The 24,449-nt window shown below is 36.9% G+C and overlaps 1 protein-coding gene across 4 annotated transcripts in view; it reads left to right on the top strand.

Annotated features, from left to right (window-relative positions):
* Positions 1–24,449, top strand: part of Nipped-B (Nipped-B cohesin loading factor) — a 293,544-nt gene that overhangs the window by 193,202 nt on the left and 75,893 nt on the right. For all 4 annotated transcript variants that reach the window (XM_083117506.1, XM_083117505.1, XM_083117503.1 and 1 more), the window contains 5 exons: positions 6,279–6,514; positions 8,237–8,494; positions 10,802–11,017; positions 12,901–13,107; positions 17,782–18,028. In XM_083117506.1, coding sequence (XP_082973632.1) covers positions 6,279–6,514; positions 8,237–8,494; positions 10,802–11,017; positions 12,901–13,107; positions 17,782–18,028 — 1,164 coding nt within the window. The remainder of the gene's footprint in view (positions 1–6,278; positions 6,515–8,236; positions 8,495–10,801; positions 11,018–12,900; positions 13,108–17,781; positions 18,029–24,449) is intronic.

Raw genomic sequence — 24,449 nt, 5'->3', positions numbered from 1 at the left:
TCAGCAATTTGGCATAACACGGGAGTTGAATCATCGGTATTTGTCATGCGAAATAATGGAAAATAACTTCCTCAAAAATAATTTCAGTGTTACAAACTTTTCATGAACAGATGCTAGCTACTCCTCGGCAGTCCATATATCACATATATATCAACAGGCATAAATACAAATTACGCACACAAGTTTGGTAACATTCGCAGGAAAATATTGCAAACAATTTAATTAAAAATTGCTTCCATGGTATTTTTTTTCACCTTCTATCAATGTTTTCCATCACCGAGCAAAGCTCTGCCATTCTGGTGGTGATTGAGTGCACACTCCCATCACACGGAAGCTAAACCATCTGTATCTGTCCTGAAAGAAATACTGTAAAACGACTTCCTCAAAAATCATATCCCAGTTCGAAACTGTCACTAACAGATGCTAGCGACTCCTTCGACTGCACCTAATATGTTTATGTCAACAGGTGTAAATACAAATTACATGCATACATTTGTCAATATTTGCAGGAAAATATTGTAAACAATTTCATTAAAAATTGCTTCCACAGTGTTTTTTCACCTTCTATCAGAACACTTTCCATCACTGAGCAAAATGGTGTAATTCTTGCGGCAATCGAGTTCACACCTCCCATCACACGGAAACTGAATCATCGGTATTTATCCTGCGAGAAATAATGTAAATTAGCTTCCTTAAAAATGGTGTCCACCATTCTGGCAGCGATCTAGTGTGCACCTCTCTTTTCATGGGAACCGAATCATCAGTATTTTTTGTGCGATTTATAAGGAAAAATAAGTTTCTCTTGAACCTGAATTGCGCTGTGTGTTGTATGCAAGATATTATTTTTTATTTCTCTTCCGTATGAAAATCAGGATGTGCATTATGCATGCATAAATACGGTAGGTTAACTGGCTTGCATTGCTTTTCTTAATATGCAAGCAGAAGAGTAAGCTCAAACACAATACTCAAATTCAACAACTGTAAAATGAAAAAAGGACAGGCAAGAGATTATTCCATTCTTAAAGGATCAGCAGGGGTGTCTACTAGTCTGGAAATCATGGAGAAGTCAGGACAATGTACTCTTTTTCTGGAAAAATTAACATTTCTGTTCAAGGAGAGCTCTTACAATAGTGAATGCTTAAATGTTATTAGCAACAATGGATAAAATTGCTACAGCAGGTCTTGCTCATCCAGTGAGAAACATCTGAAAAGAGTGACATTCCTCGCATCTGGAGCTCGTGGTTCCTGGTTCCCACCAACTTTGGGCTTTAAGTAATATTTTTATACTATGCGGGGCAGTCAAATGAAAACTGAACACCCGCTACAAAGTGACAATGGAGTTTGTTTTATTCAAAAGTAATTGCCACAAGTGTTAACACATTCGGGTCTGGCCTCATAATACAGCATTGTTACCTCTGGTCTGCGGTTTTTGGTTGTTTTTCAAAAAATCATAGGAGAAATATTTTTAATTTGTTTTTATTAAACTACATATTTCTTAAATCTACAAAACTTCCTCTTTTCAATGAACAAAAATTTGTTAAATTTTATTTTCATTTTCAGACGTTTTTTAATATTTTTTTCAGCAATGTTTTGTGAAGAAGAAAAAAGTAGAACATTGTAACAAATGTTAATATAGAGATATTTTAAGTTCGTAATCTGGAAATTTCAATAATTAACTACATAAACTATCAATACATCTTTTGAATCTTGCATAAGAATACTTCTTATGTGCACATAACGAAAAATAATTACAAATTACAAGTAATTATTTTTTGTATGAAAAAGTGGCTGCAGAACAGGACTAGACGATGTATCAGTTGGTTCTGCGTCATCTGTAAAAATTAAATAAATAAATAAATAAACTAAATAAATAAAATACATTTTCATTTTACATACACTATACAAAATAATAAATGGAAAAACTAAAAATACATCAGTGCATGTAGGAGAATCAAGCAAGAGGCAAGATGAATAGACCCAAAAAAATTACCTCTTCTCACTTCATTCATAAAATACTAGAGTTTGCAACACTGTTTATATTGTCGACAATAATTATTACGAATATAACCTACCTTCCAAATCTTCAAATTCATCTGCATCATCAAAATCGTCGCTAACTTCAAACTCTGAGGCGGAATCCTCTATGCAGTCGGGATCTAATGACGCCATTCTAAACAATGCACAGTATATCAACCCGACAACAAACAGTCACAGGTGCGAGATAAAAATTGCACATGAGTCACCTAGAGGTTGGAATTTCAAGAGAGGGGCTTGAATGAACACGCGCATGAGACGAAGTACGAGCATAGCCCGTCGTTCAACCGGCAAAGCAATTGCATACCGCAGAACGGGCTATGCCCGTCGTTCGTCCACATTGACTTTAAGTGCACTGCGGGCTATGCCCGTCATGAGACCCCAATGTGTTAAGACATTTACCCCACTGGGAGACGAGATGATCAATTCCAGTCTTGTAGAAAGAGGTAGGTCGCTGACGGATCCACAACCTCACCCACTGTTGCACTTCCTCTTCCGAATGAAACCGACGTCCACGAATGTCTTTCTTCAGGTCACCAAAAATGTGGAAGTCACAAGGGGAAATATCGGGGATGTTCAAGTGTTTCCCAGCCAAATGTCTGAAGCTTATCCTTCGCCAGATTGGCAGTATGGAGACGGGCATTGTCATGCAGAAGGATGATTCTGTCCGACAGCATTCCAGGGCATTTTGACTTTGATGTGTCGCAGTTTCTGCAACGTGTCTGCATAGCGCTGCACATTAATTGTGGTTCCATGCTCTAGGAAGTCTACAAACAGAGGGCCCTTGCAGTCGAAGAAGGAGGTCATCACGACCTTACCGGAACTCGTATGGACAGCTTTGGATTTCTTTGGTGGGGGAGAATCGACATGTTTCCATTGTTGGCCTTGCCGTTTGCTCTTGGGCTCAAAATGGTGGCACCACGTTTCGTCCCCTGTGATGATACGTGACAGAAACGCATACTCTTCCTCGTGGTACCGCTGCAAATGACTCAGACATGCAGTCATTCTGTCAATCTTTTGTCCCTCCGTCAGTTGATGTGGAACCCACTGTGCACAAATTTTTCGGAACTGCAGGTGATCTTTGATAATGGCATGCACAGAGCCATGACTAATGCCAACCTGAACACAAATTTCTTCCTCTGTGATTCGTCTGTCTTCCCGGATCAGACCATCGATCCTCGCAATCACATCAGGCGTAATGGCTTGATGGGCCTGTCCTGGGCAAGGATAGTCTTGCAGTGATGTGCGTTCTTCGCGGAATCTCTTCTGCCACTTGTGCACACTTGTCAGGGACATGCAGTGTTCGCCATACACTGCAGACGTGCGATGATGAATTTCGTGTGTTCCAGCACCCTCAGCCACCAAGAAAGGAACCACACCTCTCTGCTCTTCTTTGCTTGCCTCCATTTCCAATGCTGGACGAACACACTTTTCACTACGCTCACCTCCTGAGCAATGACGAAGCACCTGTGTGTTTTCACTATGCATTTCTCCTACCCTACAGATGGCAGTATCGATACATAACAACAGTGTTTCCAACTTTTGCGAGGAATGTGTTTTATGGTGGGTGTTCGGTTTTCATTTGACTGCCCCTCATAGTTTGGATTACTTTGAAACTTTCCTTTTTAACATTCCAGATGGTATTATCATTGTAACAATGAGAAAATAATTTTCTACAAAGAGAGAAGTTACATTTTAAATTTATTGTTGGCAAACTAAACTACTTTCTGATTTACTCAGTGTTACTGTTAGGGTGAGAATAAAAGTTTTATATTAAGTGCTGCATAATAAAATGTGTCTTGCTTTGTATACTCTTTATTGTAGAAATAAACTAACAATGTGTGGTTCATAATTGGGAAAGAGAGATGCGGTAGTAGATAAATGCAGAGAAACTAGTACTCACTTTTCTGCAGATACTAGAGTACTTGTTTTTCCATATTTATTTAATGTGTGGTTATTGGTATCACCATTAGCTATCTTGTTGCAATTTGGGGGATGTTTGTAGATAGCAACAGGAGTAGAATTAACATATTACTGAATTTTTTGGTACAATTATGTATGAAGAATTCTTTTAGTCAGTACATGGCAAGTATATTGTAAAAGCTCACTTCTGATTCTTATTTGCTTTCTTCCCCCCTAATTACCATTCAATTTCCTTTCTCATTATTACCTTTACATGTGAAATGAATATTCGAATAGTGAGTGTTTAGCTAAACTGTAGTGACTTTCTCACACACATTAAATTTCCTGGCAAGTGTCAATATTATCTCACCCATGTTAATAAAACAGAATAATCATCTTCCACCTTTTAACAACTGATTTTACTCTTTGTTTAAGATGATCCTCATTTGCAGGATCAAAATGTCTATTTTATCTGACTGTTGATTCCTTCAGGTATTTTTTTAAAATTTATTTGTTTTCTTCTCGTACACATGTTCATATACATTAATTGTCCTTATGATTTGTTCTGAAAAATTTTGGTTCTTTGTCTGGACAATATGGGGAATTTTCTTTTTCCAAAGTTATAGACACCTCTCAAACTCACCTTAAAATATTACAGCCAAATTTAATAAATGTGATATTACAGTGGAACCTTGATTATATATTTTTCAGGGAACTGTAGCTGAAGAACTTACACTGTGGGAAAATATATTATTTATTTTTTAAAAATATTTTTATTATAAAGTAGAAAGATTGAAAATCTGGGTAGTAAAGTCAGAGTTCCACTGTATAAAAGTAAGCCAGATTATTCCTTGTCCTACTGGAGGCTATTTTCAGTTGGTATGATACAGTTTCTGTCATGTTAAGCAATCAACATTCATCAAGGTTCACCTTTTATTGTGACAGGGTGGCTACTCAATGGGAATTCCTTGAATTCTGGGAATTGTGCATGAAATCTGCGTGAATTTTTCTCTGTAGATGTGAAAAATTGCAACTTTTATTAATACAAATCACATTGAATTAATCTATATTTGTCTCTTGAACAGAGATGAGGCAAGTTCTTCACAATTTAGCTTATTTTTATCAGGGAAGGAAAATTGATTGATTGTGATTTGGTTTATTTTACTTCACTTTTCTGCCACTTTTGGCTAATCGCGAAAATGAAGTTGATTAATGATATGATGAAGGGACACTCATAAAGGAAACCCATGTCTAAGTCGGGATTTGAACACGGGACCCCTAGTATTGTACTGCACTTTGCTTACCACTCCACCACAGATGCCGGCCCAAGGAAGGAAAAGGAAGCTACCTGAAAAATGAAATAGAACTCTCTGAATCCGTTTACTTCATTAGTGTCCTCTGCAGAACAATCTATCTGACAGATGGAACATTATTGCAAGATAAGATATATTGAAGTTGATTAGGTAAATTTGAATTTGTAATTCTTATACAATTAACAATTTTTCATAGATCAGCATATCCCGTAACATTTGTGACTTGTATTTGTAGATGTATTTTGAGTCTGAGTATATGTGAAATGGCAAATGTAAACTCCGCACCTTAAATTAAATATTTTAAATATATATACCATTTATCTGACTTGAATTAGAAATTTTGGATATGTTGGAATCACACAGACCCTTTATAGTGTTAATATATTTGTGTGGGTGATGAGAGGCTCATACCCTTGAATTTTTTGAAAGTTTGCATTGAAAACCAGGAATTATACTTGAATTTTACATATTCAAGTGTAACATCATATCCTCACTTCAAGCAGTTCCCGTTACGACATCAGGGGTCCCAGGTTAGAATCTTGGCCTGGGCATGGGTGTTCTTTGTAAGTGTCCCTTCATGAATTTCATCATATCATCACTCATCATTATTTTCACAATTAGCGAAAAGTGGCAGAAAAGCGAAGTAAAATAAATATCAATCAATCAATAGAAGCAGTTCAAATTTTCTCAATTTTAAGGATTGCAGTACATTTGTACATATGCATATGTATGTATGTACATATGTATACTGCTCTTATACGGTGAAAAAGTACCATTATGATTTCAGTGGCAATAGTACAGTCACGGACACTTCTGGTTTGTAATGGTCCATCAGTCAGTCAGGGTTGTTACAACCCAGAAGTGTCCGTGACAACACACAGAACATTTAGCTGTATTCTTGTAGATAGCCTATTTTCAAGTCCATAATATATAATACAATTCCCACAGCAGCCTAAATATTTATCGAGTACCACATAAATTTATTCAATGCTTAGGCTACATTTAATTATTTAAAATTTGTCATTTCAGATAAATATGTTGGCAATGCAAGAAAGAAACGAGCCCATGCCAAGGAAGTAAGAGAGAAGAGCATTCTTACGTTGTATAACAAGCTTCATGAACTTGTCAGTCTTTTAGCAGAGCTTCTAAACATCCAAGTTCTGACAGATACTGCAGTTTTGCATGTATCGACATTGGGAGTGTCTCCATTTTTTGTTGAGTGTGTCAGTGAACTTCAGCTCTCTGCACTGAAATTGGTTACTACAGTAAGTATACCATTAGATTTGTATTTGTTGTATCCTCAACCTTTGCATAAAATAAATTAAAATGAAAAATGAGCCCACATCAATATCAGCTGATACTTTTCTGATATTCAGTCTTCATGCAAAAGATACAAAATGCTGATACTTTCACAGAGTCCAGCTATTCTGGAAATTATGCAAAATACACAAATCCCATTGATTTTGTGCTAAAATTGTATGGCGGACTTATTTTGTTGTTAGGTGTGTTACGTACCTTTCAGTCGTTCCTCATGTCGTTATCAAAAGACCCTTATAATCTTACTATTTCACCTTAAAGCAAGGTTTATTTTTAGATAAAGGCTCTCAACATCAATTTATAAACTTTAAACCACATATTACAATTATTCTCAACTTTTTTTTACCACTATTCTTTCGTTGCTATGATATTTCTTGCATGTTGATAAATCTATCAGTTTGTTAAATGTTGCCAGCTCATGGCACATCAAGGTTAGTCTGTTTGTCCATCTGACACTAGTTGTCTATGATATCATAAATATTTGCCAAATTAAAAAACAAACGAACACAATATTTCAACTAAGTAACAAAGAATCACAGTGTAATCTCCAGGGCATTACATGGCCTCCTCCCATACAACAAAGAAAATTGACAAAACACTTGTGTGAAGGAAATTTTCTTTAACAGTTGAAATAATTTCCAGTTTCCACTTCTGCATCTTTAGTGGAAATTAGTTTGAAATTCTGGAGAGAGCCATCCTGTCTAGGTCTCTGGTATTTGAACCTGAACTATGGGGTTTTGAATTTCTCCAGGAGGAATTATCTGTATCCAAATTACTTCTCACATCCGTGGATGAAGCATCGGTTTGCACTGCAACCTCCTTTACACTATTTGTTCCGTGATTTGTTCTCCAGTCTTGTTTATAAGGCGTAGTTCTGTTTCTGTAGCAATAACTCCTTGCTGGTCTGCAATCTCTCCAGTTGTTTGGCTGTTCATTCTGGAACACACTGTTAGGATTTTGGAAGTTCCGAACTTCGTTCTTGTCTGGGAAAGGTCTGACAAAAGTAATCCTGACGTTCATCTTTCCATCTAGGCAGCTCATTCCTCCAGCTAACCTTCTAAATACCTTTCTGCTGAAACTGAATTAATTTCACCACTGAATTTTGCAAGCGAATTGACATCAGCCATTCTAAAATAGTGACTGTAACTAGCATTATCAACAGGTTCCTACATCTCATCTAAAAATTTTCCATCCCTTCGGTTCTAGTATTCTTTGCTCCACTTTCGAGTATCAAACCCTTTGGCATTTGAGAAAACAATTTCCTGTTGCTTTGATATATAATGTGATGACAATGACTTTGAGAGATTAAAACCCACTGAATAATGCAGAATATAGACAATTTCAGTTCCTACATTTTGATTTATTTAACTCTCTTTCATACCTAAAAGTGATCAATCCTAGTGACCCCTAAATATTCTTCAGTTTGTTAGAAATTTTACAGAGGGGTAACTTATGTGATCTGAAAGAGGGTCAACCTTGTGGATAACCAAAATTGCAAACTTAAAAAAAAAAATGGACGACCCTAATGTGGGTAAATGTAAAACCTGGAAAAATGTTATGTTTTGCTCTATTGGAATCATAAGGATTGAATATATAATGGAAAAATGGAAAACATGGGACACAAAATCACTGTACATATTTGCTTAATTTTGTAATTCTCCCCATTTCAGATATTCACAAAATATGAGAAGCATAGAAGGTTGTTACTGGATGATATCTTGGCATCAATAGCAAGATTGCCAAGTAGTAAAAGAAGTTTAAGAAGTTACAGGTTAAATTCAGAAGAGCATATCCAGATGTTAACAGCATTGGTTCTTCAGCTCATTCAGTGTGTTGTGATTCTACCGGAGAGGCTCACTTCTGACCCAAAGGAAAGGATAAAAGAGGAAGTAAAGGAGCAGCAACAAGAAGATGATAAAACTGCTAATGTAAGTACCATACTAAATTTCTGGTTTCAGATTCTTGATACCATGAAACATGTCTTCATATTGCTAGAATTGATTCTGTGATGAGTTTCAGATGACAAATGGTTTGTCTTGTAAAGGTTTTTCACAATTTAAGAAAATGTAAAGAATAAAGAAGTTTATGTAAAAGGTGCAGTGAACATGTATTACAAATACAGTTCAAAATATGAAAGTCATCAAGGAGCGTAACCATGCACGTTTTAATTCTCAGTTTTTGCAGAAAGTACACTTCTGTTCAGATAATCTGGCACACTTGTTTGAGTTAAAGTTCAGCTTCAGAGCTGATCGATTGTGGCAGTACACCTGAAGTAAATGTTTGGAAAACCACTATGCAGTGTTGCTTACTACTAAAGTGTTTCACCACATGCAGGGAATTTTCTGACTTTCCGAGTGAAAGAAAATGGTTACAGGAAAACCTTACATTGTAATTATTAATGCAATGCTGTGTCAAATAAAATAAAAACTGCTATGGTTTCTTCACTTCCAGAAAGCCCATATAGTCAACTGTTGATACATCGACCTTTCACAGTTCCCGGGAAGAGGGTTTTATTTTGAAGGGGTCGTTATTAGAATTTGCACCAATTTTCAGCTTAAACGGAGCTCAAATGGACACAAAGATTCCTAGGAGACTGTAAGATGGGATATTTGTATTTTAAATAGCTAATATACAAATATCCCATCTTCACAACCTGTTATGCACAGGATGTGTGTTGTAAGAAGGAAAATAGAATATGAAAACGTTTTCACAAAAAAAGATTTAAAATAATGTTATTTTCTTTTAATCATGCACACTCGATCTGCTCCAAAACTGAACTTTAACTCAAATGAGTGTGCCAGTTTATCTGAACAGAAGTGTACAAGCAAGAAATTTTAGATTCTGATTTACAAGGGTCACTTGTATGTCTAACCCATAGCTTTGGTGTTTTAACATGAAACACACTTGAAAGAAAGGAGTTGTATATATTTGCTTTTTCTATAACTGTTCTCTCCACGTTGAAAAGTTTTGATCAGCTACAAACTTTGCAGCACAAAGCCTTAAGTAACTTGAGTTGTATACCCAGCTGTAAGAAGCGGGTATTAAAATACAGTCTCTGTATAATGTTCACAGAAGTGTATACTATATTCTGTGTACTTGTGTAATATTGCCATCACAGATAGAACAGTTTTAAGATCAGTTGATTTGTTATGTGCAAATGTAAATATTGTTACAAGATGTTAGTTCATGTGTTCATACAAAATGTGTAGTTGTAGGCTATATTTGATTACACATGCTATTTTATCTAAGCACACCATAGTTCAAGCTATCTTCAGCCAGCCTCTGTCCTTTATAGCTGTTAGCACAATGCACGGAAAAGTCAGGGGCTCTGTGTTTGAGTCGCAGGTAAAACATGGATCTTTCTTGTGGTTTTCTCTTCAGTGTGTCATCAGTTAACGTTTCATTTTTGGCTTTGTAATAAACTTATGGAGGCAGAAAAGCACTGTTAGATAGCTAATATACAAATATCCCATCTTCACAACCTTCTTTCTCAATAGAATCTAAATAATTTTCAGTTTTTACCATTAGCTGTTTCGAATATGCCAAATGGCATGGCATGCTTCCAAATTTATGGACATAATATTCATAATTTTTAATCTAAATCAGCCAGCACATTCAAGAATCATATGAACAAGAGTTTAGCAATGTAATCTTAAGAAATTTTGGTTCATTAACCCAACACAGATAAATCCATCGACTTTCAAACAATTATTCCCAGAATCTGTCACTCTAAATCCCATACACATTGAAACAATTATTCCCAGAATCTGTCACTCTAAATCCCATACACATTGAAACAATTATTTCCAGAATCTGTCACTAAATCCCATACACAAGTTAATGACTAGCAGAAATTGTAGATGGTATTAAATGGACTTCGGTATTTAAACCAAGTTACCATCCAAGATTTATGTGAACATGATTTTAGTACTGTACTTATAGAGTAATCATAATCGATCAAGTTAACCAATTCTGCATGAAATTTTCTCCGTAGATGTGAAAAATTGCAACTTTATAAATTTATGTTATGTTAATCTGAGCTTTTATAATGTACCAATCCCAATGTATGGAGCAGAAATAGCTAGGAAGATCACTGAACATTTAAAAGTTCTGGTAGTAGTTTGTCACAAATAAATATAAAACAAAATCGTTTGTATCTTTTCAATTATAGGAGAATGATTGCTATCCTTCATTGTTTTGTTTGTTTATAAGTTTTCTTATATTTTCTTCATAAGGTGGATCGAGATGTCTTAATAATTAACAAGTATGAAACAGCAATGAGAACTGCAGGTAACTTTCTCTCTGTATTCCTCAACAAATGTGGGAACAAAAATGAAGAAATTGACTATCGCCCATTATTTGAAAACTTTGTTCAGGATCTTCTTACCACAGTAAATAAGCCTGAATGGCCAGCAGCAGAGTTACTCTTGAGTCTACTGGGAAAATTATTAGTAAGTAGAAGTTAACATTGTGTTACTTATGAATGAAGTATCTACAGTGTTCTTTGCTTGTAATTAATTTTATGTATATCTAATGCAACCACTTCCAACTTAGAATAACATAGTTCATTATGTTGATGTGTTATATCAGTAGCTAGGCTACTCTAGTGTTATCACATTCTGTGATAAGACCCGGGTTCAAAATGTAGAGTTGTTTGTCAAATAGCATTTTATTTTAATATTTTTGCATTTTGTGCAATTTTTGATACTTAATTTTCTTAATGTAAGACTATTTTTTTAAACCATGGAGGAGAGGAAATCTGTAGTAGATATACAAGGTGGCCCACATGAAACCGGTATGCCTTCTGGTTGATATACAAATACATGTACTTCTAGATGGGAAGTAATGATGTAATGACAGGGCCTACTTGTTGTAGCAAGTGTTGGAAGTCCCGTTCACCAATATCCAGAAATCACTGCAGTCATGTTATCAAGTTATCATTGCCAGACAGTCATGACACTTCTGCCTACACAAGCCCACATAAACAACATCTAACTGAAATTAGATCCTGTCCTTCATGTACACATCAATATATTTTCATAATAACCTGTATTCCTATGCCGACTGGTATGTGTACTGGTTTCATGTGGCCACCTTGTATATTGTTCTGCACTGTTATAATGTTAGACATGCCATAAATGAAAGTGCCAAATCGAAATTGTAATTTAAATCCATGGAAAAGTGGAAGTAATATCTTACCATAACCTGAGTTGACATAAATGGCTAACAAGGAGAGGCTACGGTTTGGGAAATTAACTTTGGGATAGGACTTTGTGTAGTGGTAGGGTATCTGTAGGTATTGATATGCCAAGGTATTAGTATGCACTAGCCAGCCACTTCCTAGAAAAATCACTTGAAAGTTTTGAAGCTTTCCAAGAGCATCTCATGAGGTCAGACTGTCAAGTGTGCCATTGCTCGGTGGTAGCATAGCAGTTTGATGCACCTAAAGTTCTGGGTTACATTGCCCCTACTGTTTTTTGTTAACTCGACCAACCATTTATTACATTTTATTTACTAATTTATGGAAGTAAAGATAAAATAAAATTTTTATTTAATGTTTTTGGGGGGAATACTCTTTTTTAATGTTTTCTTTTTCCATTTTATTTTTGTAAATAATTTTTCCTGGTACTTTTTCAATTTTATCATAATTTTACAAACATTTGCATATTATATCCATGTGTTATATTCAACAAAATATTATGTGTAGCGAAATGTATACATTTTCTTTTTTCAAAAAAAATGATTAAGAAACAAAGCACTCACAATCAGCACTTTTATTAACATTTTTTATATACATGATTCAAAGTGGAAAACAAAATATTTCTCAACAATTTGCATAGCAAATAAAAGGCAAATTCTCACAATAATTTTCTTAAAAAAAAAAGTGTGGGCTAATGTCCGGTAATCAAACTGAGATCCTTTGGCTCATGAAACTTAACACGTTTCCACTGGGCCATTTAGCAGTCAGACAAGATCTTCATCTCATCTGGCACACTTGGAAAGCTTCAAAATTTCAAAGTGTTCTTTATTGAAAATGGATGGTGAGTGCATGCTTGTTACTTGGCATATCAGTGCCTATAGGGTACCTTACCAATACACGAAGTCTCATCCTAAACTCAATTTCACATCATCGTAGCCTCTTCTTGTAAGTTGAACATAAGTTGGAGTTAATTTTTTGAAATACATTGTGTTGAGAGACATGGAACATGTTTCATTTGAATTTTTGTTTTTTAATATTTAGTTCTACATTTAAATAAATAAACTTCATTATACCTGTGATTCTTTTTCATGTATGCATGTTTGTAATTTTTGTTTAATGTGAATTTTTTTTCAGGTACAAAACTTTGTAAATAAGGGAACTGACATGTCTCTACGTGTAGCTTCCCTAGATTATTTGGGAGTAGTAGCAGCAAGATTAAGAAAAGATGCTGTAATGTCTCAATTGAAATTAGATGCTATTGATCAAATTATTCATGAAATCAAAGAAGAAGAGAAACGAGAAGCTGAAGAGAGTGGAATGATGGACAAAAAGAAAAAGAAAGTAAGTGTGATTTAATATATTATGCATTAACGTTCTAGCATAATTTGTACTTGCAAGGATAAGAGGCTTGGAATGAATCACAAGTGTTAACTATTTCATGGTGACTGAATTTCTTCAGGGGAGTATATTTAGGGAGATTTGAGCAATAGAGTAGAATCCAATATCATGTTCCCAGATTTTATATTTTCCCACTTTATAATTAGATGTTTCTGGTCACAATAAAGTAAAACCTTGCAAAAAAAAAATCCCAGATTCTACCGTATGTACCCCCAGTGCTCTGTGCACTCTATTTATTTAGTGAGAGGCATTTACTGCTGTGATTGTTGGGGGAAAAAGGTCACATGTGCTGTAATTCACAAAATACGAGGGGTGTCCCATAAGTAGCGAGCCTAACCTAGAAGGGAACAGGATGGAACCACAATAGCAACCTATTTTTCTACATAGTCTCCCTGCAGGTCCACACACTTTTGCCAACGCTTCTGCAATGCTTTTATCCCGGTCTCGTAAAAGTTTTCCTCAAGGCTTGCAAAATAGTCACCCACAGCACTGATAACTTCATCATCACACTGATAATGCACACCGCCCAAACCTTTGTTCAGGTTAGGGAAGAGATGAAAGTCTGATGGACCAAGAACAGGTGAATAAGGGGGATGTTCCAACAACTCAAACCCACAATCACGGATGGTTGCCATCGCAACAAGCAATGTGTGAACACGTGCATTGTCCTGATGCAGAATCACCCCTTTAGAGAGCTTTCTCCATCGCTTAGTCATCAAAACATCCATAATTGCCTCACCAGGGTAGCATAATGCTCTCCGATCATGGTGTTTCCCTCTCGGAGATGATCAACCAACAAAACACCCTTAGAGTCCCAGAAGACTGTCATCGTCATTTTCCCAGCAGAGGGACCGGACTTTGCCTTCTTTGGGGTGGGGGAGCCGGGGTGTTTCCACTGTTTTGATGCCTGTTTTGCCTCCACTACATAATGATGAGCCCAGGTTTCGTCAACAGTCACAAGTCGTTCATCAAATCCGCCTGGAACGGCTCAAGATTTCGTTCCGAGATCATGCGTCTTGTCAACTTTTGTTCACTTGTCAGAAGTTTTGGAACCCAACGTGCAGAAACCTTTTCATCCCCAACTGGTTATGCACAATGCGCTCCACTGTTGATTTTGACATCTTCAGTTCCTCTGCAAGATATCGCAGTCACACGTCTGTCTGCAAGAATAATCTTGTGCACTTTCTCTACATTTTCTTGTGACACCATCTCCACTGGCCTGCCTGGGCGAGGGTCATCTTCCACACTCACTCTCCCCCGCTTAAATTTGGCTACCCATCTCTTCACCGTGGCAGAGGATGGAACGTCCTCTTCTAATGTTGTCACCGTATCCTCATGGATTTCTTTGGGACTCAACCTCTTTTTCAACAGATACTTGATCACTGCTCGTATCTCTTCTCTCTTCTTTTTTTTGACGTTACGCACTTAGCACACTTCTAGCTCTTGCACAGAAGAATAAGATGGTTAGAACTGGACACTGCTTTGCATATACACTTACAAAGAATTGCTATTTCAAATCCCCAAATAATTTTCAGATTGAATTATGGGAACCCTATCAGGCTCACTACTTATGGGACACCCCTAGTAGCTGAGAAAGTCCATAAAAAGTTATCAATTCAATAACTCGATTGTAAGTTTCTCAACATGATTATTTTTTGTTGACCCTTTCCTCCTCCACCTGCTCCTGAAAGCAGCCCACAATTTTAATTCCTCAGAAACCTGTTTATGAAGTTCAGACAGGAGTAAAACAACATTCCCCATCTCTTTCCATGTGAAAGGTCCTGGGATCATTCAACACTGGTGTCGAGAAAGATCATCCAGATTGCAGAAAGATGTTTACATCTACCCAGCTGTCACTGACCTAAAAAGTGAGGGAGAGAAGGGGGAGGAATGGAAGGTTTGCGTGCCTGCTTTACGTGTGTCATTCTAGCAGCTATGTCACATACAAGCTAATTTGGATTCAAAATTTGGAAAGTAGAGAGCGGTATCATGTCAGTTCATGTTGCAAATTCAACACAGTCGATTCTAAAAACTGAAAATTATTTACATTCTATTGAGAAAGAAGCTTGTAAAGTTATATAACATCACTTTTCTGTCCCTCCAATTTTATTGCAAAGCCATAAAAGGAAGGTTAAGTACAATCTGGGTTTGGAGTTACTATGGATATATGTCAGTTGAAGGCTCTTTCAGTAGCAAAGAAAGTTGGGGTTCAAGAATTTAAAGGAAGTCAGGGGTTGGATGTCATTCTTTGGAGTGTGTCATTAGTCAGAGTTCCATTGTGCATGCTCATAGAAAAAGAAGGTAGCACATGTGTAAGGTGCAGTTGACCGGGACAGACATTGATAGTCCCACTTCTATGAAATCTGGCTTTTAAATATGCTTCTGCAATGTGGAAAATTGCTTCTTTGTCCATGTGGCACTGTCTACACCATGTGAGAGTGATATGGTACCTCCATTATCCAGACATCAATATGATTTCCGGCGTGTAAGTAGTATACCCAATTGTCAACCTCACTTCCACATAGTACGCCCTGGACTGCATTTTACAGACAAACGAGGCTCTGGTGACTGGTACTATGGTCAGTATAATTTTGTGTGTTGTCCTGTTTTTGTCCTTGTGTGTTCCGAGTGTTCCTTTACAGCCTCTGCTTTTAACGAAAGTCAGAATATTTTAATATTTCAGTAATGTGACACTGCGATTATGCTATTTTAGTTATGGTAAGGGGCTGCACCCCATATAATGTGATGGGTGCAAAATAGCCTAAGTGCTAATGCACCCAAAATTTTAAATTCAAATTCAATATGATTTTCATTCTTTCCTCTTTCATTAGTGCCATGTTTCAATGACATGCAATGGAAAATATTTCTTAATTTTTCTACTGTTTACCTGTTAAATTACATCTAAATGAATGAGCATAGTTAAAATTAATTACACCACTAATTTTCTGGGAGTTTTTAGTCAATTTGATGTATCATAATAACCCTCTTTCCATTTAAAAATCATGACTTGAATCCAATATGGCAGACTTCAAGATGGTGACCATGTTGTGATTATGCTGAGAAAACAAAGTTCTTTCCTCAGTTAATATGAGGATGATATTATTATTATTATTTTGGATCACTGCCTTTGCTTGGGGACACACCTACAACACAGAAACAAACTTCACAGTTCTCCCTCCCCAGCTTTTAGGTCAAGTGAGCAATGGTAAACTTTTAATCTGCTGGTGTATCTCCTCAGATGCTAATTGATCCTATGAGCTTTCATTCAGAGGAAATGTGAAAATAACTGTTTCCTTTCTGTTTGAAACCAATACAAACAGGTTTGTCATAAATTACAATTGTTTCCAGTTTTCGGTTTTGAGGATAGGGAAAAATGTGAAGAAACCATAACCACCTTAGGTGAGCTTACAGCTTTGCTCTAATTGAACCAGAATGCATTTTTACTATTTTAATTTTAACTTAATTCTCTTAACCACTATTGAACTTCAATTCGATAGTATCTGTTCAAATGCTTTTCATTTGAAGGCACATAATTCCACCTAACTTGTTTGCATGCTCCAACCATCTACAATCCTACAAGGGTCTTTCATTGACTTGTTAGAACTGGCATTTTGAATTAAGCAGATTTGTTTGTTGAAGGCACCCAGAGATGACCTTGAATTAAAAAGGAACCATATATCCATTTATCCACACTGAAATACATTAATAATCATGTATTTTCTGCCATATAATGTAAACAGCTTTCAATTGAAAGATACTTTATACCATCCAATATTAGATTGGTGAGGTTTTCCTGTAATATTTGTATTTATTCTTTCATTTTGCTTCCATCATGGTTTACACTAATCTTATTTTCCCTTCAGTCTCTACTAATAGTGAAGAAAATGTACATGTTAATTTACATATTTTGGTGTACAGTAAGCATGTTATGCCCCTTGTCTGTCTTAGAGTGTAAAGAATGTATAGAAATACATTGTTACATTCCCAAAATAAAATTAATAAAAACTTACATCATGGACACACATTGGTTTTAAAGATCCCATCCAATCATTACAACCCAGAAGTGTACATGACTGGATGACAGAATATTGGTTATTCATATCAGTAAATTTCATATTGGTCCATCCCTACGATATACATTTTTTGAGGAATTCTCTTGAAATAATGTGCATTTAACAGCATGCAAAAGGTTGCTTTCGTATGGACCAAAGTACTTTATTTCACGGTATGAAAATATTTATAACTATTCGCACAACTTTAAATTTCTTTGATATTCAAAGATCAATAGAAATTTTTAAGGGTATGGGCATTAGCAATGGTTAGGTCAAAACATTATCAGCCCCAGTAAAAACATAATATTTGTTAATTAAATTTTGTTTACTTTGTTATAAGGCAACTGTAGAAAATTTAACTAAGGATGACATATCACGGTTATGCATTTTTATTTGAGGAAGTAGGAAACAGTTTTAGAACCAGTCTTATTTAATGAAGGTAATATCTCTTACACATGCACATAAGTCTTTTGCATGTGCAAGTGAAATGGTTATGTATGTATCTTTAGAATATACATATATGCATATATTTCTATTACGTGTACATGTTTGTTTAAATTTGCAGAAAGATAAAAACATGGAAGATCTGGATCCTGATGAAGCACGAACACAATTTCTTCAGAGGGTACTTTTGGATTACTTGGCTGTTAATGGACAGAGTGACCATTCCTTGTGCTATGCCAGACATTTTTATATTGCTCAGTGGTACAGGGATGCCGCTGCTGAAGTAAATAGACCATCTACTGGAGGAAAGTTGTCACCTAATAAGCTTCTAAGTAAGAAAAATAAAAAGCTGAAAAAGAAAAGAAAAGGTTGGTAAATCTGTGAATGTTTTAGAATTTTTAGTGTAATATGCAGAGGGTGACTGGCATCCATTCAGCTAATTCTAATTGACTATGTACCTAGGATATGCCCCCTCACCACCACCTTTTGTTAGGGCCACATATTTATGATGAATACAATATTTTGAATCAAAAACTTGGCACATTTTGTGATCAAAAGCAGTACAGAAAAAACTCGTTAATATGAAGTTCAAGTGACTAAAAAATGTCGACTTCGAGTTATCCAAACTTTTCAAGATGGCACCTGTGTTTCAGGTGTACATAAATTACAGTATAAATTACCCCCATAATGGATGTTTTATACTTGGTAATAGCTCACAAAATAAGCTTTCTATATACACTACATAATAACATTGTAAGTTTTAAAGAAACTATAAAAAATGTTACACAAAATGAGGGCACTGAGCTTACGTGGACACTATGATTTCTAGGAGATGGTAACACCACTTATCCTGTGTAGTTATACCACCTGTTATGCACAGGATGCTTGTTGTGGGAAGGGAAATACAACATGAAAACGTTTTCACAAAAAAAGTTTTTTAAAAAACTGTATTTTCTTTCAATTGTGCACAGTCATTGCTCTTCCACGAAATTCTTACAATTCTAGTTTATGAGAAACCAGTTTGTAAAGTTTGGAAAGGAAAACAATCTCTAATTTATTGCAAGAAAAACTTGAAGAATCTTGACAGCAGTCACACTGGCACCAGCAAAAGTCTGGAGATAATCTGACAAAATGAATGTTGGATTTTGTATGGGTTCATACAGGATTAACTGCTAAGGTTAGATCTCTTGGGAGAGACAACACAACCTTTCTCGGCACCAGACAAAAAAAAAAAGGCTGAAAATTTAATTCTGGGTCGGCTGTCTAAAATACATCGTAAAAAAATTCATTTTTTCTTTGCTTCAGCCAACTTCATATTCATCCCCCTCCCCCTCCTCTATTCCATGGAGTAGTCCAAACTCTTCCTCGACCTGCATTGTAATCCACCCTGAAAAAGAAAACACGCAACTTGCGATCTGTTTGAACTGAATGTGGATCCGAGGACATATTAAACAGCATCGTACTTGATAATCTTTCAGGTTTGGAATTGGATTTCACTTTAAACTCTATATTTAGTCCTGATTAGCCCATTAGCATAAAATGAACTCAAAACAAGCTTTATGAAACCTGCACATTTTCAGATATCAAAATGGGAGATAGTTATTTATCTCACATTAATCGATGATTTAATGTTGGATTTAAGATTATTCTCGATGTCAAACACTCACTTCATGAGAAGTTTTCCCCTTGAATAACTTTTTTTTTATGGGTCTCAGCATCCATTCCTACATTGAGCATTGTGGGATTTTTATATATATATATAGCGCACATGGATGGTTCCGACGAAAAGCATATAAAGTTGTTTTAACTCTTGCTTTTCTTTCTGGAGATCTAATTTTGTTATTGCCAAATCAAAACAGCTTTGCTAGATTCAAAACAATGATGCTTTTTTCTTTTTTTCCTTTGCACTGGATGAGTCATTGCTGTTATCTGCAAGCAACAGCTTTACAGACACTAGACTAAACACTGGCACCAGCTGCAGTGTAAACACAATGAGACCGGCTGGAAGTTAGAGCAATAGGTGGCCAAAGAAAAAATTCTCTGCATTTCAAAGATACAGGAAAACCTTGTTAATACGATATTGGTTAATACGAAGTATTCTTTAATCCAAAGTTCTTCCCATTCCCCAGCCGATAAGATAGGATTTATAATGTATTTCAGTACGGATAAATCGAAATACGGATAATTTTTAATACAAAGTTGTTTACAAGACCATTCGGCAAAACTAGTTTTGTAAGTCGACAAGAGAAGATCGAATGTGGTGAGAGCTTGGACGTTATTTTAACTTGACCTTGACATGTTTCCTTGTCCTAAGAGCTGCTGACAACTCGAGGGAAGTAACCCGAAATGTCTGCTGGACATTGACATTCTTTGTCAATGTGCATGGCAGGTCAAGCTCTTTGGACATTGACATTCTTTGTCAATGTGCATGGCAGGTCAAGCTCTTTCCCCGCTGAATGTGCCACCTTGGAAATATTCACCGGTGTTAGATGAGAAATGCGAGATAAGATCGCAGGAATGTTCCAAAATACAAGATGCATGGCGCCTGGAAGTCTCACCCATCTGTCTAGCTCTGAGCTCAAGATTCAGCAGTTTCCCGTGAGTGAGCAACTTTTGGCCTGGTAGCTGACAACTTCCAGTAGCAACTTTAATTAAAAGTGTGTTCTTTGTGCCCTGTAGAACTTCATATAAAAAGGGAAACTGTTACAAATAATCAAAGCCACATAGGCCAACTAAATATCGTCAACCCGCTTAATGGGTTGTCATCTAGGTTTCCCGCAAAAGTTGATGTCGATCTTATGTATGTATGTCCAGTTTCCCGCTTCATATATTTCCCAACTGGGCCGGTCATAAAATTTTCCAAAGAAGTGTTCCGTTGGCTGAGTGACTTCTCCCCTTTTTCTATCAGCAAACAAGGGGGGGGGGGGGTCCATTTCTAATTTTTTCGGCCACGATTTTCTTGCTCGTGTGCGCACAAGGTCTCCTTTCCTTTGGCGTCTAAAAAAAAAGCAACCAGTTCTGAATACCTTCTTCAAAACGAACAAAAACTGCAGGATAAGAAAAAGAAAAGTGACCCTCCCTTCTCCTACAACAGCTCATTATCCGCCACTGGTGTACATGGTAATGTGATAATTGCAGAATTCAGGTCCCTCTTTCTTGTTTGAATGCAGCTGTTTGGATACGAAATATTGCCCGTATTATTGTCTGTTGCATGGTAAAACGTAATGCAAGGATGATTTTTCTTTTTGACACTGGTGATAAAAGTTTGTTCTTCGACAACTCACTGCTGACTGCATTATCTTTAAAGTGGGGATGATTTCCCTTCTGCCACCTGCTGCTCTAACTTCCAGCGGGTCTCATTGTATTTACGCTGCAGCTGGGGCCAGTGTTTAGTCTAGCGTCTGGAAAGCTGTCGCTTGCCGGCAATGACTCATCCAGTGGGAAGGAATAAGTCATTGTTTTAAATCTCGCAAAGCTGTTTTGATTTGACGATAACGAAATTCGATCTCCAGAAAGAAAAACAAGAGTTAAAAACACATAAAGTTCGTATAATCGCTGCTTTTCTTCAGAGCCATTAGCGTGCTTCTGGTAATAATAATAATAAAAAAAAATGCTCAATGTGGGAATACGAGAAAAAAAGTTTTGGCAGAGTGAGTGTTTGACCTCCAGAATACTCCTAAATCCTACAATAAATTGTCAATTAATCTGAAAGTATGCAAGTTTCGTAAAGCTTGTTTTGAATTCATTTTATGCTGATGAGTTAAGCGGGACTAAATATACAGTTTAAAGTGGGATCCAAACCAGAGAGATTATCGAGTGGGGCACTGTTTAATGTGTCCTAGGATACACATTCGGTGCAAACAGATCGCAAGTTGTGTGTTTACTTTTCCAGAGGGGATTACAATGCAAGTTGAGGAAGAGTTTGGACTGATCCCTGCAAAGGGGGGAGGGGGGGGGTGAATTTGAAGTTAACTGAAGCAAAGAAAACGTGACTTTTTTTATGATGTGTTTCAGACAGCCGAACGAGAACAAAATTTACAGCCCCTTTTTTTTTTTTGGCCAGGGAAAGGTTGTGTTCTTTCCTAAGGGAATCTTCTCTTACCAGTTATTCCTGTAACGGATAATGTGTGTGAAGGCTCTTCTGTAAAAGTAGAAGAGCCTTCACACACAGCTGCACAGAAGATGACCTGCAAGATGAAATAGCGTGCGTAACGGAAATAGGCCTAAACAACGGTTACACCGAGCGCCAACTATCCATGTGGTGTGCAAAAACAGAAACCCAGTTCAGACAACCAAGAAACAGAGATAACCCGAACCAAAATCCTAAACCCAAATGGATCGCCTTTCCATACCACCCCACCACATCTGGAAAATTTGCCAAGGCCCTCAAACCCTTCAACATCCGAGTAGCACACAAACCCATATCCCAAATCGGAAGAGCACTACCCAACTTCAAGAGATACTACCTACCCAAACTTGCATCCCCCGGTGTCTACAAGACCACATGCCAATGCCACAACACCTACATTGGCAGAACCATCCGCACCGTCCAAGAACGGATTAACGAACATGTAAAAGATTCCAAAAACGACACACCTAAATCAGGCCTCTCCCAACACCTCCACTCCACTAACCACACCATCTCCTCCATATCCATACTTCACCCAACTGGCTCTGTCATAGAAAACACCATCAAAGAAACCCATGCTATCATCCAGCAGAAACCAGCACTAAACCTGGACAATGGACAAGCACACCCAACTTGGCACCCTGTCCTCAGAAAGATCCCCGACCTGAAAAAGAAAAGATGCTATGCACATACTCGACCCCCCTCCAGCCACGCGGGGAACAGGAACGGCACATTACCGAGCAACACGGCCCAGCCCCCCAACCCCCAACTGACAACGCCACCGGACAACAGGAAGCAGACGACGCAAACCAAGATGCGCGCGCCAGTGCTGCCGAACGGGAAAAATCGCAACCACCGCCACCCGGGAACAAACAATGTACTGACGCGGTACCATCTCCACTTCAAACGCCGTACCCTTTTGTGAATGAAGACAGTGGATCTTCGAAATTAATAGGATTGAACCATTAAATTGTGCAACGCGGAATTACGAAATCTTTTAAATTTCACGTAAGTAATCTACCTATTGTGTTTAATGTGAGAGCCACCCCTGTGGAATATCATCTGACACAACACTTCCCACTGTAACAGACCTCACTACAGCCTAAAGAGGTGTATGTTCAAGGTGTCTACCAGTGTGGAAATCCTGGAAATGTGAAGGAAATTTCCTGTGTTTCTGGAAAAATCAATATTTCTGTGGAAGTGCACTAAAAATGTGTTCTTGAAGAAAGAAGAAAATGACAAGATAGAAATTTTTAAATGTTTTATGGACAAACTATGCTACAGTTTTATATACTTAGTATTACTGGCAGTTACAGTAGAAATTACATATTTACTTCTCTGGGAAAAGGGGTCATGTTTTTAATTATTTCAACTAGAAATCTACTGCAATAAGTAGCTATTGGCATTTACCACTTTCTTGTTGGTTTGTGTTAGGTACAGTGGCAGAGCAACGTATTGCCCTGGGCAAGATTAATATGCAAGGCAACAGTGTTGTTCGATACAAAATCTCCAGTCATACATTAGCAAAATTTTAACAATAATAATAATAATAATAATAATAGTAATAAACTTATGAAAGTGGAAATATTATCATTTTATTTTACTCACCCTAAAAATGTCATTCTCTGCTCTTCCTGGAGCTGAATTTGCTCACAATTTCTGAATAGTCCAGAGTTGAGGCGATATCGTTCTCTATCGATAGCATGGTGAGTTTTTTAGCTTCCTGAATACGTGACTGTGTTACATAGTCAATAGAACTCCCTTCTAAGAAACGCTGTTCTAATTCAAGCCACTTTAACATAGAGTTGATGTGACTTTCACTGTTTTCATGTTTTGGTAACGGTTCCTATTGTTTTATGATTTCTCCAGCACAAAGACTAATTATCGTTGAATTTTGGAAATCATTGTCACACGAAATTTGAACCTTCCTTAAAGTAATGAGCACTGTTTGGACTCGAAAAAAGTTATTTATGTTGAAAAAAAACAACTTGAAAATTACCTTGCACACTTCTCATGGACAAGATATTCTCCATCGACAAGCGACAGTAAATATCGTAGAAGCATGGGAATGAATGTAGAACTAAATCGGAACCCTAGTAGAATGCATTTAGGGACTTTATTTTAATGCTAAGGGAACCAAACCTAACATGCCTAACCTAACCATGAAAGCATATATTGAACAAAACCTTAAGTAATCGCTAAAACTCTGCAGTGTGTGTTAACAGACGTACATCGAAATCGAACCATGTAAAAATTGCATTCGTAGCATGATGAAATATCAATCAAAGAAAAGGAACTTTGGCAGAGAATAATCTACATGAAAAACAATAAACACAATTGTTAGAAACGTCTGTTCAAGTTCTCGCCATTTCTCATTATTCTGTGATAGTGAAAATTGCTAAAATGTCTACTCTGATCATCCTTTGGGTACTGTTCGTCACTCAGTAAAGGGCACAATGGACCCTTCCGTACTATTTCGCAGCGCTGTTGATCACTTACAGGTAATATCCACTTACCTGGATCATTGAAACTTGGTTCCGCTAAGTCTTTGCTTACTGACAAACAGGAACTCGAATTATCTTCTACAGTAGTAACACACTGTAATTAACTTACACTATGATCTACACATGCACCATCCTCTGAATGTACCGGTTGACACT

Source organism: Lepisma saccharinum, chromosome 2 (assembly GCF_977018435.1).
Source record: "Lepisma saccharinum chromosome 2, izLepSacc3.1, whole genome shotgun sequence".
NCBI lineage: Eukaryota > Metazoa > Arthropoda > Insecta > Zygentoma > Lepismatidae > Lepisma > Lepisma saccharinum.
The sequence above is the reverse complement of the archived record's forward strand: the minus strand, read 5'-3'. Positions and strand labels throughout refer to the sequence as shown.